Source organism: Lepisma saccharinum, chromosome 18 (genome assembly GCF_977018435.1).
Source record: "Lepisma saccharinum chromosome 18, izLepSacc3.1, whole genome shotgun sequence".
Lineage (NCBI taxonomy): Eukaryota > Metazoa > Arthropoda > Insecta > Zygentoma > Lepismatidae > Lepisma > Lepisma saccharinum.
In genome coordinates, this window is record NC_139246.1 from 48,932,876 (window position 1) to 48,950,531 (window position 17,656).

At 39.7% G+C, this 17,656-nt stretch overlaps 1 protein-coding gene across 1 annotated transcript; it reads right to left on the reverse strand.

Moving 5' to 3' along the window:
* Window positions 1-1,830: 1,830 nt before the first annotated feature.
* Window positions 1,831-17,259, reverse strand: LOC146002065 (uncharacterized). The gene is made up of 2 exons (XM_083139779.1): window positions 17,219-17,259; window positions 1,831-2,854 (listed from the first exon to the last, which is right to left on the reverse strand). Exons 1-2 carry the CDS (start codon window positions 17,228-17,230, stop codon window positions 2,102-2,104), a joined length of 765 nt encoding a protein of 254 aa, XP_082995905.1. The 5' UTR covers window positions 17,231-17,259; the 3' UTR covers window positions 1,831-2,101.
* Window positions 17,260-17,656: the final 397 nt, after the last annotated feature.

Consider the following 17,656-nt stretch of genomic DNA (forward strand, 5'->3'; position numbering starts at 1 on the left):
CCATGGGGGCCATGGCCTCTTCCCTCGAGCCATGAATTTTTTTTTAATTTGAACCTAAAAAAGCTACGAAAATAACATCGACGATTTTTCAAAATTGTAGAAATTTCAATTATGTCCTTGCATAAATGAATGTGTTTGTTGTGTGGAGGGTCAGTCTGCAGTCTGCGAATTTGGGTTCTTTTAGTTTCATAACCTGTGATGTAAGTCTACCAGCAGTGGCGGCGATTGGAGGAGAATGGGGGGGGTGCATAGTGGTTCGGATCCCACTGCAAACTGTAGGTCCAGTCCCAATTAGTCTATCTGTGCATAAAAGTGGGCCTAAAACAAAAACTCAAGCTTGTCCACCTAGAGAAAGTAAATTGTATTTGTTCCCCAGTTTTGGCACCCGATCGTCGCTACTGGCTATCAAGTGAAAATGTCTCTCTCCCTCTCTTTTTGGTTAACCATAGTCCGCTACGATCCTTTGTGGGTTAACTCACATTTAGAATTCTTTATTGTAACAATAATTGCGAAACTCAGAACTGTCCGAATACTTCTGACCACTATCGGCAATTGGGTGCCAAAACTGGGGAAGGGAAGGGGTTCAAGGACAGATATTTTCTCTTGGTAGACAAGCATTAAGAGGCCATAGTACGGGTTCAAAAAGGTCGAGGGCAACTGCCCCCAGGTCCCTTAAAAAATCCTGGGTACGGGCCTGTCTTAATGAATGTGTTTTTACTCTGGCATTTTGTTCTTTTAGGATGCCTGTCTTTGTCCATGTGTAAATAGTGTAAATTTTAAATTAATCAATAGTTTCTTCAATCATATCGTTCTTTAAACTCCTCGTGCATAAATTGTTGGTATGACGAAAGAACGACCTCTTATTAAGTTAATGTCAAGAAGCATTGACGATCAGTCGTCACTTATCGACATGTAGAGTTGCAAACGGGATCGAAAATAGGTTATATTCCCTGCACCGCCAATCTATTCCTGAGGGCGCTTGTTTCTAGACAAAACTACTTGATTCCATTGGGGCGTACCATAGCATTTGGATAATATTATGATAATGAGATAATGGGCCTCTCTAATGAAGAAGTGGTTCATTGTTCATTGCATTTTTGTTATTATACTGCTCTTTTCTGCCACATTCGGTTAATCGCGACGATGAGGATGAGTGATCATAAGATGAATCCTCTGTGGCTAAATCGAAAGTCGACCACTTTAATGAGCTTAACCATCAAGTTGGTAGCAAGGCAGTCTTGGGTTCTAAGGTCCAGTCCCGATTAGCCTATTCTTGCATAAAGTGGGCAAACCTTGTCAAACTTTGGCCTTCATAATGAAATAGAAGCATTGTATGAAATTCGACTGGGGTACCCCCAATCAGCAGCATAAATTGTGACCTTACTTTCGGGTGGGAGCAGAACATGAATAGCTATCAGGTCCCTTACCCCCCTTAAGTTATGCCTATGTCTCCAATCGTTGTAGTAAAATCAATCAATCAATATTTTATTTTGGACCTAACAGTTTTTAAGCCGTTTTTGTCCATGATTTCTTTTTGGAACATACATAATTACTATACACTTAAATTATCGTTATATCCTCCCACCATAATTTCACAGAAGTTGTATTAAAGCTATTTAGAACAAAAGTAAAAATAGTTTCCCTTTAAAATTTCATGTTACATTTGTTAACAAACTATATCCCACTTGAACATCTAAATTGCTCACCAAACTCAAGTTTATAGGAAATTGAACTTTTGTGTTACATAAAGTTTTGTATAATGTATTACTTACCCTGTTATATATTTAAACATTCCAGTATTATTTGAACCTCTACAAATAAATAAACACATTCGTTTCTTATCATTTATTGATCGCAAGTGCTTAGGAACATATTTTCTAACAATGTCCAACACAAGTCTCTAAAGGACAAAACGAATTTATTCTTTGGTGTGAATTCATCTGTCGTAAAAATGTTGAATGTTGCTCCACGTACAAAAATACATTACTAAGTTTGTTATAAGAAATAAGGGTAACTTCCTTGTCTTCAGTCTTCTAGATGCTTGCTGAAGCTTGAAAGGGCAGTGCTATGTGTTGTTTCGTTTACGACGCATAGTCCTTGTTTATCCGTCATTGACGCACCATGGATCGCTCAACTGTCCATAGTCGGAAAGAAGGTCCAGGTCATAGAATGACCCCAGCTGACCTTCTTGGTGCAGAGAATCCAAAATAAGCTTGGTGTGAGCATTGATGTCTGCAGCCACCACTGATTGTCCGTCCGGGCTCACTTGCAGCAGAGACTTGTCGGTGTACACCAGGGACTCCTGCGGACGTGGCAAAGCCTGCTGGTCTGTGGAGAAGTCATCCGGGTGCAGAAGGGCCTTGCCGAGACCTGCCAAGGGGTTGGGGCCATCCAGCTGCAAGAAGACGGGGTCCACCTGTGCGATTTCAGGTCTTGGCTGTACCAAAATAGCCTCTTGGTTCAAGATATTCCCCTTGATGCCACTGATGTACTCCTTGATGTTCGGATAGTACTCCTTGATGTCCGGATAGTACTCTTTGATGTTCGGATAATACTCTTTGATGTTCGGATAGTACTCTTTCATGTCAGGATAGTAATCCTGGATTCCGGACAGGAACTCCTTGACCCCTGGCTTGTAGAAGAACTTGTAGGGGTCAGGATGGCGGCGGTGGTGGTGCTTATGATGGCGGTGCGTGGGGTCTATCCTCGTCATGGACACCCAGTGGCTGGGGGTTTGGTACGAGTAGGACGTCTCCTGGTTTCCGAAAGCATCCTTCACCTCCGATCTCTGCTGCGTTGCTAGGAGGGCTTGCGGGTGGGCCAATATGGAAGTCGCTGTCACCAATAAGGGCACCTGTAACAAGTACGTATACACAATTAGTTTCGCAGGCCAATCCCTAGACAGGACGAGAACTTACTGAAAATCTAAAACAAACTTCTAAATATCCTATGTCATGCTCACGATTCGAGCGCGATAATATTCAGAAACATGAAAATGGAATGGAAGTACATGAGGTATCTATAAATTACTATTAAAAATGAAAATATAATATTAAATAATTAGAATTAATCTCTTCCTGCTGTAAGGATTATTGATTTGCATAACATTGAGATCAATACATTTTATTTGTGTGTGTGTGTGTGGGGGGGGGGGGTTAGATACATGTAAAGATCTCCCCGATGGCACAGTGGTAGCGTCGTCGCCTTGTAATCAAGGGGTTCCGGGTTCGATATCCGGTGGGGGGTTACATAGTGGTTCGGATTCCACTTTAAACTGTAGATCCAGTTCCGATTAGTCTTACTGTGCATAAAGTGGACTTAAAACGCCAAATCAATCAATCAATTAGATAGCTACATGTAAGCGACTATATTATTCGGACATCTTTTTAGAGGGTGGTACTTGAAAGGCCATGACGGGGAATTCACCCTCTCGTTCTTAAGTTTTGTTATTTTGTGGTGAGAAAACGCATATGAAATGTACATAATATCCTGGTTCTTCAAGAGTAGTTACTTTAATACCCCCCCCCCTCCCACTGCAAATATTTCCTGTACCACATTGCCTTCATACGTGTATGTTCTTGCTATCCGTTCCTCTGCACGACGTTCATTTTTGTTATAATTAAATATTTTAAATAAAAGAATGACAATGCATGGTGAATGGGAGGTTTGTTATAGGCTCCAGAACCATGCAACCATGGATGCAAGTCTACCAGACGATCCGATTTGGTTAAGACAGTCACATTCCTTGTAATCGCTGTCCCAACTACAGTAAAACCTTATTAATCCGAACCCCGATAAGCCGGACTTCGCTTAATCCGGACAGGCAAAAGAAAAAAAAGAGAATGCAAGGTTTTAAATGTAGCTAGAAGCACTGCATTGTCGTATTGCTTTACATTTTACTTTACTGTATGGTGTATTTAGGCCTATGCCCTTTAAACACGCCATAATAAACGTGTTATGTTACTATAAACGGAGTTTTAATGCATTTTCTACTGTTCTTCTAGGTGATTTCGGAGTTTCGTTAAACCGGTCAACTTATCCCCCCATTAGTGCGGATTAACGAGGTTTTACTGTATTTAAGAACTGGAGTCGTGGTGCGAAAGTCGGTTCACTCACGTTCAGACATGTGCGTACTTTATTATAGGAATAATTGCTAATACGCAGTGTCGGCGTTTAGGAGGGTGGAAATGGAGAGCAGATGCCTCCCCTCCCACATTTTTCAATGAACTAAACTGCCCTTGTCCACCCAGTTTTGGTAGGCAATCGCCCCTACTGTTAATACCTATCATTCAATTTACACCCATGTCCATAAATTTATGGTCATGGCACATCAGACACATACCGCTATCTAGCGTGCACCAATTTGGTTTACACATGTGACATAGCCTACAACTGACAACAATAAGAAAACACCAGAAACCAACAATCGTGGCGGAAAACAATTGTAAAAATAGAAAAAAACAAATGTGGAGGCGCATGGGATGGCACGTCTGCACACAAAGACAAATTTGAATGCTCCACAGAAATGTTAATGGCTAATATGGTGTTCTCTAAGAGGAATGCATGCCATACAACGATGTGGCATTCTGCTGGTAGAAGTATGGAGCGATTACTGAGAAATAACGTTCCACTCCTGCAACAATGCTATACTCAGCTCTGGAGGGGGGCGAAGAGTGGATTCCGTCCTGCAATGCGTTGTTTAAGCATGTCCAACGAATGTTCTATTGGGTTCAGATCGGGAGAACTTGCTGGCCAATCTATGCGCCGGAATATCCTCTGATATCAGGGACTCATTGACAAAGTCTGCTCTATGGGTCCCTACATTATTGTCCATAAACAGGAAAGCAAGTCCAATTGCACCTCTGAATAGACGGACGTATTGTTGGATAATTACATCCCGGCAGTGGCGGCGCTCTCCTCCGCCCGCATACATTCAGTGGCATGCGCTTATTGCCCTAGCTTCTAATATGATACGCTAGGACGTCAGTTTGCATTTTGTTTTCTTTTGTTATCTCTTGCTTTTTTGGTTTTATTTCCTTAGTGTACAAATTTAAAATAATAAAGAATACAACATAAAATTACATACATGAAATAGAAGAAAATAATAAAATAAAATATTCCAGCAGCCTTAAGGGTTGCTAGCTCTGCGATGCAGTTCCAAATAGAAGCTGATCTCGCAGTCTGAAGGACTGCTTGTTTGAACTACATCAGTACAACACACACAATTACATGGATACATCAGAAACATACATAAAAGAAAAAAGTACAATTGTGTAATTTTGTTTATCCTTTTGGTTTTTAAGTATATTTGTCCTTGAACGGCCGGCTATCCTGGTTCCCTGGATACGAATGTCTTCCGGGATGATTCATCATCGGGAGACCTTTCTCTGTCTTTTCTATATGTAGTCTGTTGCAGAGGCGTCGCCTGAAGGGGGTTTACGGAGCACACGAACCCCCAACTGAAAACGAAAAACCTCAATTTGTTTTCTTCTCTGCTTTATAAAACACTACATTTCAAGACACTTATTTTACAAAGCAGCTTTTTTCGTTCATAAAGTCTTCACAATGCTTCAAATTTACCAATTTCCTTAGACTGTTGACAAGAAAAGCTCAGCAGGTTAGGCAGCGAGAGTCCGGGCCACATCTGGCGCTATGAACTCCCTCTGCTGTATTCTTCCTGTGTTCTTCCTGCTCCACCGAAGAAGCCAAGAGAAATCAATGGGTGAAAGTGGAAATCGGAGCACGTGCTCCTTCCGAGAGGAACTGTCGACAGATGGTGCAGAGGCACGATTTATTTTTGCTATTCCCAAGTATTTTATTTTTCGTTTCCTTAACTTTGTATTGGAGAAAAGTAAGCAGTATTTAAGATATAATGCAAGCACCGTTTGCATTGTTATAGTAATTCCTAAGATCTTCGATGCTCTTGCCTAATATCTTTTCTTTCCAATCCATTTCACAAAAAATTAAGGTCGCAAACTTCCTCAACAACTTCTTTGCATGAAGTTGTCGCGCACCCAAAGCCTTGCAGTTGCATGGCGAAGGTTTTGTTTTCAAACACTATAATGAGCAGATTAACACTTACATTGACATTTTAAATGTGTTGCTTAAACCTTTAGATAACGTAGACGAGTCAAAAAGAAAGAAGACGAAGACACTGCTAGTAGAAAATAATATTTATCTTGGTACACATGTAAACGAGTATGGATAAATATCCATTATATTTCTATTGAAAATAAATTATAATTCTTATAAGCTTCTACAGGTAAACTTCAAAACAATAATTTTAAGTATCGCCAATTGCAATTCGCATCATGAAGTTTGAGCTTTGCCAGAGACTTACCAATGTAATATAGGAAAGCTGTTGTGAAATTACAAATTGCTATTGAAATTGAAAATAATAATAATAATAATAATTCGACGGTATCATGGTTAGTGGAAATGGTGGCGGGGTTAATTCTTAGTAATAGGTAAAATAATTTCCAACACTAAATAAGGAGAGAAGAAGGCATTTCAATAATTCAAACTGTTTACCTTGTATCTATTTTTTCCTTGTTTTTGAGGGTATTGACGGGCGAGGGGGTTGTTAAGCGGAAACTATAAATCGAAATATGGGCGGCGATTAGGGGGGGGGCACTTACCCCCCGCACTATGCTAAACCTTATATACAGAGGGAAATATACTGTCTTTGCCCCCCCCCCCTTCTGGTTCTGGAACTCAACCGCCGCCACTGAATCGAAATAAATTAAAATTGACCTGTGTTCCGTAAATAGATTTTCGCTGGGCGCTCTGGCGGAGTGGCTAGCACAAGGTCCCAGGTTCGCATTCTTCATAAAACATGCATTATTATATTCATATTTCTTGTTTTACTTTATTTTATTATTTTCACCTTGTACTCTACAATTTGTTAAATTGTAATATAATTAAGCCTTGTTTCCATATTTGAAAACACTAAGTTGCTGACCAAGGCAATTTATTATTAAGATAAAAACACTAAACAGGTAACGTTTTTTTATTTTTTTATTTATAATAATCCTCCAAGGCAACCATTTGGACGCGCTGCCCTGGGGACGGAGGCGGATGCGGCCTCCGAAGCGTTGGTGGATCTCTTTTGAATTGCAGTTGTTGGAAGTCCAAAAAAACTAGAATTCATCATTTTAGTTTAGTTCTTCGTCTGAGGAAGACCCTGATACAGGGTCGAAACGTTACCTGTTAAGTGTTTTTATCTTAATAATAAATTGCCTTGGTCAGCAACTTAGTGTTTTCAATTTGTTAACTTTTTTGTATGCTCACTTGATCAGTGTCACTCACATTTAGAGTTTTCTTCTCTGTGATTGTGATCAACGATTGATTTTCTTCATTTTCTATCTGTTTGTAGCCCATCTCGGTCTGGGAGGGGGGTTTAAAATTTTATCTTAATTTAGGCTGGGTGTGAACACCCAACGATTTACTTCACGCAACGCCACTGGTCTGTTGTCTTATGCGTCTCGTCTTTTGTCATTACTAGCGTGTTATTAGTGTCATGCTGATGAGACAGCTTGCACTCATGGACGTCCGCAGGATTTTTTCCAGGGAGGGGCAAGGAAGGTTTTTTCTCCAGGGGGGGGCAAACAAGGCACATTTTCCCCAAAAATAGTATTCTTCCCTAAAAAGAACATTGCTTAAATTTGAATTTATGGTGTTCATGCAATAATTAACACATATTATTGTGGCTAAAATGAAATTATATGTGTGAAATACATAATTTTTTGTTCACTTTCATTTTCCAGGGCAGGGGGGGGGGGCACGGCCCCACCTTGCCCCCCTTCCGGACGCCAATGCTTGCACTCTTCTTCCATTTATTCTAGCTGGAAATCGGTTTCTGGTTCCGTGGTTGGGGCTTGACTGGTGGTGTTTGGTGTGTTTGTTACATGTTCTTGTGCTCCTTTTGTTTAGGTATTCGTATTGTCTGTTGTATTGCGTCATTTGCATCTACTGCATTTCGCCTTGTTGTGGTAAGTATCCTCTTTTTCTATGAAATTGTTGTAAATTTGAAACCAAGTTCGTTAATTTGTTTAATGTTATTTATTTATTGAAATTTCCAGTACGGCAGAAGCCATTTTAAACCAGAAATAAACAACAGCAAAACAATAGACTGAAAAACACACAAAAAAGGATAACATAAAATAAACAAAAATAAACAAGCCGAAACAGTGCCAAGGTAAACAGATTAGTTTTACAAAAGCATTACTTATATACATTCTTTTCTATGTTGGTTATAATTCTTTTGCGTTATTAATTATTCTTTTTGTGTTTTGATCTATTAATTTGGTTCTAAGTTAATACATGGACAGCAAGGACAGTTTACTTTCTTTTGGGGGGCAAAAAGTATGGGGGGAGGGGCAACTGGCCCACCATGCCCACCCCGAATAGCCGACACTGCATCCCAGTATATCTTGGCCAGTGACGGAACCCCTAGCAAAGACGTAGAGAGATGTACGAGAGCCATCATAATGACAGCCGACACAAGGATCACACATCTCCGATGCTATTCTCCTGGTTACATTGACTTTCACGTGTCCACAATATGTATAGACACCTCATAGTGTTTTATATCAATAGTTTTGGCTTACCAGATCATGCATGTGCAAAATATACTCCTGCCAAATCTTATGTTAGACAATACGTACTTGTCTGGCGTTTGTTTTTGTTTCATATGCATGATACATTTCCAACTCCATAGCGTGGCATATTGTTGAAATGGATTAGCGGTTCGATTGATTGGCAGTGGCGGCGATTGGGTTCCAAAACCCGGGGTGGGGGGGACAAATACAGTGTATTTCCCTTTGTAGATAAGGTTTAGCATAGTGCGGGGCAAAAGTGGCGAAAAGTGAGGGGGAGCAACTGCTCCCCCTCGTCTCCCTAATCCAGACATCAAAGCCTCGCTGGCCTACAACATTGCAGTTGTACTACGTGCAAGTGAGCGGGCCCCCGTGGTGGAGTGGTTGCCAGAGGTCCCGGGTTCGAATCCCGACCTGGGCATGGGATGTATGTGATTGTCCATTCATCAACTTCATCACATCATCACTCACCCCTATCTTCGCAAATTAGCCAAAAGTGGCACAAAAAGCGAAGTCAAATAAAGCAAATCAAATAAAACAAGGCCTCCCCGATGGTGCAGTGGTAGCGTCATCGCCTTGTAATCAAGGGGTCCCGGGTTCGATACCCGGTGGAGGCACAAGTGGTTCGGAACTCACTTTAAGCTGTAGGTCCAGTCCCGATTAGCCTTACTGTGCATAAAGTGGACTAAAAACAACAAATCAAATCAAATCCAATCAAATAAAACAAAGCAAAACGTGCAAGTGAAGTTGACTATCGGGTGTCTTAAGGCCCAGGTGTCCTTACACCAGGATTAGCGGTTAGAGTGTGTTTTCCTGGAATTTTATTAATAAAACTTTGCAAAGAAGCAAGTACGGCACGTGCCTATACTCTCTCTCTCTCACACGTACACATTGGGAGGGTCATTGGTTGCTAACTGAGTGTCTCACATAATAACAAATGTTATTTTGAACAATAATGGGATTATTATCATTCATAATATTTTTACCATTATTAATTATATTATTATTATATTAAAATAAAAAAGTGTAAACATTTATATAATAGCATACAAGTATACTGAAACGCCTGTTTCAATTTTATTAACCACAAAAGGCTTATTTAATTTTAGTTCTTGTTAATTCTTTCTGGGGGCGGTCCGGACCGGTAACGAAACATGCTTTAAGGATACAAGCACACTCTTTAACCAAAGAACATTGATACGCTTTGTTTATTTGTAACACGAATATCAGTGGCGTATGCTGGGTTAAGAACCTGGGCAATCGCACCATATCATAGTGTTCGAATATTTGGGGTGGCGGGTTTGAAGTGATGTGACTCTGTGATTAAAAATATATACCTCATAAATAAAACATGGAAATATACACTGTCAGTAAGGAAAAGATTTCAAGAATTTCATTCTTATTTGCATAAATGAGAGGCCTATATTGTGAAATATTATGTAGGCCTATATACGAGAATAAAAATAAAATTTCAACCTACTTATTTTTAGGATTTTAAGTTCGGGTACTCCTTGTTGGCGCAGTAATAACGTCGTTGCCTTGAAACTAAGGGGTCCCGGGTTCGATGCATGGTGGTTTAGATACCACTTTAACTGTAGGTCCGATCCCCATTAGCTTATCTGTTCATAAAGTGGACATACAAGAACGTAAGCCGAAAAGTCCCTCATTTCAGTTCACTACACAACACAACACAGCACATATCATTCACATAAATACAATCCACTCACTACTGTATTCACACGCTGCCTCTACATAAATTCCACGCACCAAGACCACTCGACGCGATCTAGGCTAGAACTGGTCCTTGTTATTTCGGTAAACCATTCCCGCTCAGCCAACAATTTTCTACTCCCCACTGTACCTCTAGTTGTTTGAAGATCAACAACCTCTTTTTCAACTCCTCTGCAAGCGTTCAATTATGTTCTTGTCCCTGCCACATGACACACTTTCCCCTCGCCTGCGATAATTTAGCTTCAAAATTCCCCATTTCTGGGAAGATTACATGGTGGGAAAAATTGGTTTGCAACATTGATCGGATCCCTGTCAAGCTTACCCGTCACCCCCGTGGAGTTGCCCCCCAGCTGGGCCAGCCGTCTTGCGAATTCAAAGAAAGCGGGCAATGTCTCCAAATTCTAAGAAATCAGGTTCATCTTCTTATTGAAATGAACAATTTTATGCACATTTTCTGATAGATATTTTTTCTGTATTTTATTCCCCGAATCTGGGCTTCGCAGATAGTCTAGGTAGCCCCGAATATACGCCTCTGACGAATACGTTTATTTGTTTGTTAAATTCACAGAAATCTGTTTGATTTATTTGTTTGTTTTACTATTGTTGTTTGTGTCAATGTTAAATTTATAATTTTTGGCTGTATGTTGATAACACGCATTATCGGATACGAAGCCATTTCCGGTAGAATGAGAAAAACTTGAACGGTTTAATTTTTTGTTGAATTCGTTGCAAAGACAACAAAATGTCTGGAGACTGAACGTTGTTGAGTCGTAAGCGGTGTTATGTAATATTTTAAAAGATATTGTTAAAAACGAAAAGCAGCCGCTTATTATGTTGTGATTGTAAGTATAGTGGCATTAGTTTGCTGGGTAAATTTCTCGTATCGGACAAACGGCTGAAATTTGCTAGTTCATTTAATTTGAATATTCGTACTTACGTATTCTGCATTGAGAAACATTGCTGAAGGTGGCATTTCGCTTATTTCACAGAAATAAGCTCTATTTGCGACATATCGAGTAAGTTTTCTTCGTTTCTTTTTGCCTTCGGTAACACGCAAAATGGCGGTCACAGTTTCGCTACCGTACTCGGCATGCAGTGTTTCCACCCCACTGCACCCAAAAATACCTACGTAGCCCCACAAACCATTGACGCATAGCCCCACGAACCATTTCCGGTAAGGTTAGGTTAGGTAGGGTCACTATAGGTTACAATAGTGAAAAATTGGTTTCGAAAAAAATATGCGTAGCCCCACACACCATTCTCGCATAGCCCCACGAACCATTGACACATAGCCCCACAAACCATTTGCGGAAACGCACCTTCTTCAGTTACAAAAGCACGTGTTTGGAAACACTGACCGGGATTACGTCATCACACACAGGCTACATCCACCTGGAAGTAAATGGATGCAAGAGCTTTCGTGTATCGGTCAGACATTTATATCGAAAAATAGATGATTTACCGGCAAAATTCAATGAACGATGCGAGAAAACACTTCCCCGAACTTCCACAAGTCTAAAGAAACTGCATTCGGTAAGTAATTTCTCCTGTAAATTTGAAGAAATCCGTTTGTCCGATACGAGAAATTTACCAGTTTGCTGTGACCGATGAAAGTGATTTAGCTTTAATAAACGTTATAAAACAGTAATAAGTTAGTAATTTTTGTAATTGCACGTCCTGAGAATGCTCACTGCAGCAATTAAGTAAAAGAGAGTCCCATAACTCTACCGCACAATGGGATTGGGCAATTACGATGAAGTAGTAATCCAGTTTCGATCATCCAAAAGGAACGTAAAAACATTAAGTAATTTTGCAAAGGGGATCACCTCCCATTGGGCCAGAATACATATGTGCAACCTTTAATTTTTTTTTAAAAAAAAATGGCCGCCTAATGCTGTCATGATGGAGAGTATTTAATGTTTTTGTATATTAAATTTACTGAAAGTCCTTTCTTGGAATGTGTCATAGGGAATGTGAAGGATATGTGTAAAGCGTTCACGCGTGAGTGTGTTAATGATATGTCTCGTACACTTAGAGGATAGTGCTTTTTTATAGCTTTGTCTGGTCTTACGGCGGGCGACCTACATGCTGGCAAGGGGAGTGGGGAACGGGGAAGCGACCAATCCAGCGCGATAAGAAACGCGCCAGCCTGTAGAACGAGGTGCACGTAGTACTTCCTATCGCCACGTCGTAACTTTCGGCGCCAAACGCTGTTGTCTGGTTGATTTGCGGCGTATTCCCCGCTCCCCACTTTCCTTGCCAGCATGTAGGTCGCCCGCCGCAAGAGTAGACAAGAGCTATAGTGAGCAAGCTCGCAACTGGCAGACAACAAACTGCTTACCAAACTAAATGAAGGGATTTTACTGAACTTCAAGATGCTTAGTAGAGTGGAGTTATTGTCGTAACACCTCTGGCTATTCTGCGTTTGTAGATTGGAAGCGAGTAACCACACCTTAACCCTCCAATGCAAGTGAGCAGATGACGTCATCTAAATGCAGCACATATCGCTAACCCTCTTACTCACTCCCTACACTGCTGTTAGGTTTGTTCGCCAGACTGACTCTGAATATGTTCCGAAAATAATCTGGCTCTACCACAGACACTTTCTGGCGCCTCTCGTGAATCGCCCTCACGGCCTATTCGACACAGCACGGTGGAAGCGTGGCAAAACACGGTATAGAACATGAAAACAAAACGCTGTTCTTTGAGTTTATGTAATGAACTACACTTTGTGGAGGTTACGAATGCTGTTTGAAAAGTTACTCTTTAAAGTAACTGAATTACAGTTACCAGTTACTTCCTCCAAGTAGCAACTGAGTAATTGTAATTTACTTTTAGTTTCAAGATGGTGAATTTTTCTTGCTAACAAATTATACTCAAAAAATTACCATTAAATGTAACATAATAAATGTACAAAGACTTTCATATGTTGTATTTACCTTTCTGGTACATAATACAAGTTTTCATATATTTATATTATTATACATAATTAATAATAATTGATTAGCAATTAAAGTGTGGTAATGTAAGTGTAATATCAATTGTTGATAACATTACTTCTGTTGCAAAAAGTAACTCTGTTACACTTAGGGAGAATTCACACCGAAGAGACACACAATATGCGACACGACAAGAGTAGGGTTGGCATGTTTATAACAAAAGTGTTTTAAAAAACTTGTTTTAAACGTTTAAAGAACGTGGCTTTGTTTTTTTCATTTTTCATAAGCGTTTAAAACGTTTGAAAGAAAGTGTTTTAAACATGTTTTTTTCAGACTTGTTTATAACACATTTTGATACTTGGTGTTTGATAGTTTGTGGTTATTTGTGTGTTTTAGAACTATGCCTTTCATTCAATGCGTGTTATTCTGTATAGAAATCTGTTCAGTGGCTGTAAATGTATATTGAATTAACGAAGAAACATATCGTGATGAATACTCGTGGGTCACGTTTAGAAAACCTCGCCGTTTTTTACAGGTGTTTAAAATATTTTAAAAATTGAATACTATATGAATAAAACAGTTTTGTTCCTCACTTAATACACTGCAAAATGTGCACATTGTTGATAATGTCAGTCGCATTCACCATAAAATATATTAAAAGAAACAAAACAAAAAAAGACAGAGTAACTACCACGTAGACTCAGTGGGTGTGGCAAGTGTGGATTAGTTGAAGCTTCTCGAACAGCCAACATGCGAGATTTAAGACTAAAATACATGTGTACTTTTGAGAAGTTAGTCAAGTCTTTACTTTATAATAGGAACACAGTCCTTCCTTGGATGATTAACAGATTCTTTATTAATCATTATTCTTAGAAAAGAAGTCTACTTGACATTATGTTTTAAACGTTTTATTTGTTTAAAACATGTTTTATTCGGTTCTTGTTTAAAACACTGTTTAAAACATTTTAAACATGTTCAAAACAAAAAAGAAAACCCTCATTTGTTTCTTTAAATGAAAACACAAATTTTGTCAACCCTGGCGAAGAGACAAGAAGCACGCGACACACAGCAAGCAAGACTTGTTTATTTGCTCAGTTAACATTATGATGCCGATATAATTGCATTAATCAGTTTATTAGTCACCCGAAAGAAACGTAACAAGAGACATTATTACATCTAAATCGCATTGTAAAATTTGTGCAAGTTATTGAAACTCGGGGGAGGCATGTTGTGCATGAGAAAACTGAGATATAATATGCACTGACATCAAACTGTAAACGCTAGACTTTGCAGCCTGGATAAAGCGAATACCTAAACACTAGAGAAATGGTTCTCAATCTTGGTGAAACCATGTCCCGGTATTTTTTTAAGTCAATGCTCTTAGCCCAAGAATTTTCCTAGTAAATACCGTTACAGTATTTAAGATTTTATGCATGAATTAACATGTACCATTGAATATTGATAAATAAGTTCCAGCATAATCATAAAGAGTAATAATAGTTTGATTACGTATGTAGAATTGTTGACAAATATAAAAATATGGATGACGAAGTGGTAATGTCGTCTCCTTGTAATTAACTGATGCACATTGTGGCGCGGGTCCCACTTTAAACTGTAGGCCTGGTCCTGATAAGTATATTTGTGCATAAAATGGACTTAAAAGCGAAAATTCACAACTCAAATAAGATATTGGGATTATGATAGTTGTCAACCATTTTCAACAGAACCTTTCGCAGCTCAGTATAGTTGATACGAGGGCACGGTATCGGGTCGCGGCCCGGCGGTTGAGAAACAATGCACTAGATTACTTTACCATGTCGACTGATCTATTTTGAACTAAAGTGCCTCCATATGCTGTTTTTTTAAAAATAAAAACAGTCACGAAGCGACAAGCTGACACTTGTTTCTCTGCTCAGTTTGTATGATGATACCGATATAATTGCATTAATCAGTTTATTAGTCACCCGAAAAAAAACGTAACAAGAGACACTGGTATGTGTAAATCACATTGTAAAATTTGTGAAAAGTTATTGAAACTCTGGGAAGGCATGTTTTCCATGAGAACACGGAGAAATCATATGCACTAATATCAAACTGTATACGCTAGACTTTCCAGCCTAGAAAAAAGCGAAAACATAAAACCCAGAGCAGTGGCTCTCAACATTCTTGAAACTTGACCCGGTAAATTCTTTATTTAAAATCACTGCTCGGATCCCAAAAAATTTCCTCGTAAATACATTTCCATTATTTAAAATTTTATACTTGAATTAACATGTACCCTTGAAATTAAATATTGATAAATACATTCTGTCATAATCACAAAGAGTAATAATAGTTCAATTACATGTAGGCTTCTTGACAAATACAGTATAAAAATTTGATTGACGAAGCGGTAACTGAATTATAATGAATTGTTGTTTTAAGTCCACTATATGCACAGAAAGGCTAATCGGGACTGGACCTACAATTTAAAGTGGGATCCGAACCACAATATAACTCCACCGGGTATCGAACCCGGGACCCTTTGATGACGAAGCGGTAACGTCATTTCCGGGTTCGATACCCGGTGGAGGCACATGCTGATGCTGATGCCACTTTTCCAGTCTCGACTGCTCTATTTGTGCATAAAATCGACTTAAAAAACAAAAGCTCACAATTCAGGTATGAAATTAGGCTTATGCTAGTTGTTAACCACTTTCAGCAGATCCATTCGCAGCCCAGTATAATTGATACGAGGGTACTGTGTCGGGTCGCGGTTGAGGAACACTAGAGTACCGGTACCTTACTACGTTGGCTGATCTACTTTGGACTAAAGTGCCTCCCTGCGCTGGCTGTTTCAAACAAAAGCATTCACGTACTAAATGGCCAAAACACAGGCTCTTTACATGATGTTCAAGGCAAATTACAGCCGATAACTGGACCAATAAACTTGATATAAAGCCAAATGAAAGTTGTGCTTATATCTTAAAATAGTAGTGTACATATCGATACATTATTACACGTATCAAAAAACTCCGGTTGGGTTTCTTTCTAGTATTTAGCTCGTTGGGGTGAAGCCTTCACTGCGCATGCGCGGACAACAAACTGATGCGACACGATGCAATGTATTGAGAATATGGCCCAGTCCGAGCGACACGCAAACGACAAGCGACACTGCAGCTTGTCTTTAAAGCTAGGTAATTTTAAAAGTAAGTAGGTAGTTACAATTGGAATTCCTCAAAAGTAACTGTTCCCTGTAAAGCTGTTGTAACTAGTTACGTCCAGAGAGATCGTAACGAGAATCCTATACATTTCAACTTCCGCTCATTTGCACTAACTTTGTCATATCGCCGTTTAGAAATCGAACCTACAAGCACTTGCGTGCCCAAGATTTTCGAAAGGTGGGGGAGTAACATGTATGTTTTTAGTAGTCAGTTCTCATTTTGCCACCTTTTCCTGCCTTTGACGTTCATTTTTTTAGAAACACCGAGACAAGGTAAAGGGGATATGACCCCTCCAACCATCCCTTGGACACGCCACTGTCTACAACCAACGTAACCGAAATAGAAAAATCTTCAAAAGATCTCTGACCTCAAAACTTGTGCAGAAATAGAGAATACTTGCAGTTTCCCTCCGTGGCGGAGTTATTAGCATATAGTTCTACGATGCCAGGGGTCCCGGGTTCGAATCCTGGCCTGGGCATGTATGTTTGTGTCCATCCATCAATTTCATCATACCATCACTCATCCCCATCTTCGCGATTTAACTATAAGTGACACAAAAGTGAAGTAAAATAAATTAAATCAACCAATCAATCAACTTGCAATTTTCCAGCGTAGAACGATATCTTGTCCCCTTTTATCTAGGAACACGCAAATCACACATCATATTCACTCTGTAGGATGAATTGCTTACGTAACACTGTAGATCTTTTCAAGTAGAACCACCGTCAAAGAAAAGTCACTAGCTTACCAGCCAAATCATCCCGTTCCGGTATGTCCACAAATGGCAGCTTCACTCTATGGCTTGCGTTTATATATATATACGTGCATGATTGCAAGGTAGGACGCGCTGTGGTCAACACGTTTCTTTGGATAGGTTTCATCGACGCATGCCAAGGTGACGGGTTCGTTCCAGATGACCACGCTGGGATGGGAGAAATTACAGTCCATCTCGTGGTGTGGACATGAAGGATGAAGATGAATGCAAGTGCGTGATTTGGTTGCCTCGCGTGCGCCTGCCGATTTTTTATTTAAAAGTAGCATTTTCTCCTTTCGCGTGAGAATTTTGCAAGGATTGTACAGGATACAAAAAGACCTCGGTGGGAGTACAAATATAAATTGTACTTGAACATCTGTATTTGCAAAGAGCTGCGTGCGTTGTCCCTTCAATTCAGACAGCTCTTTGTTC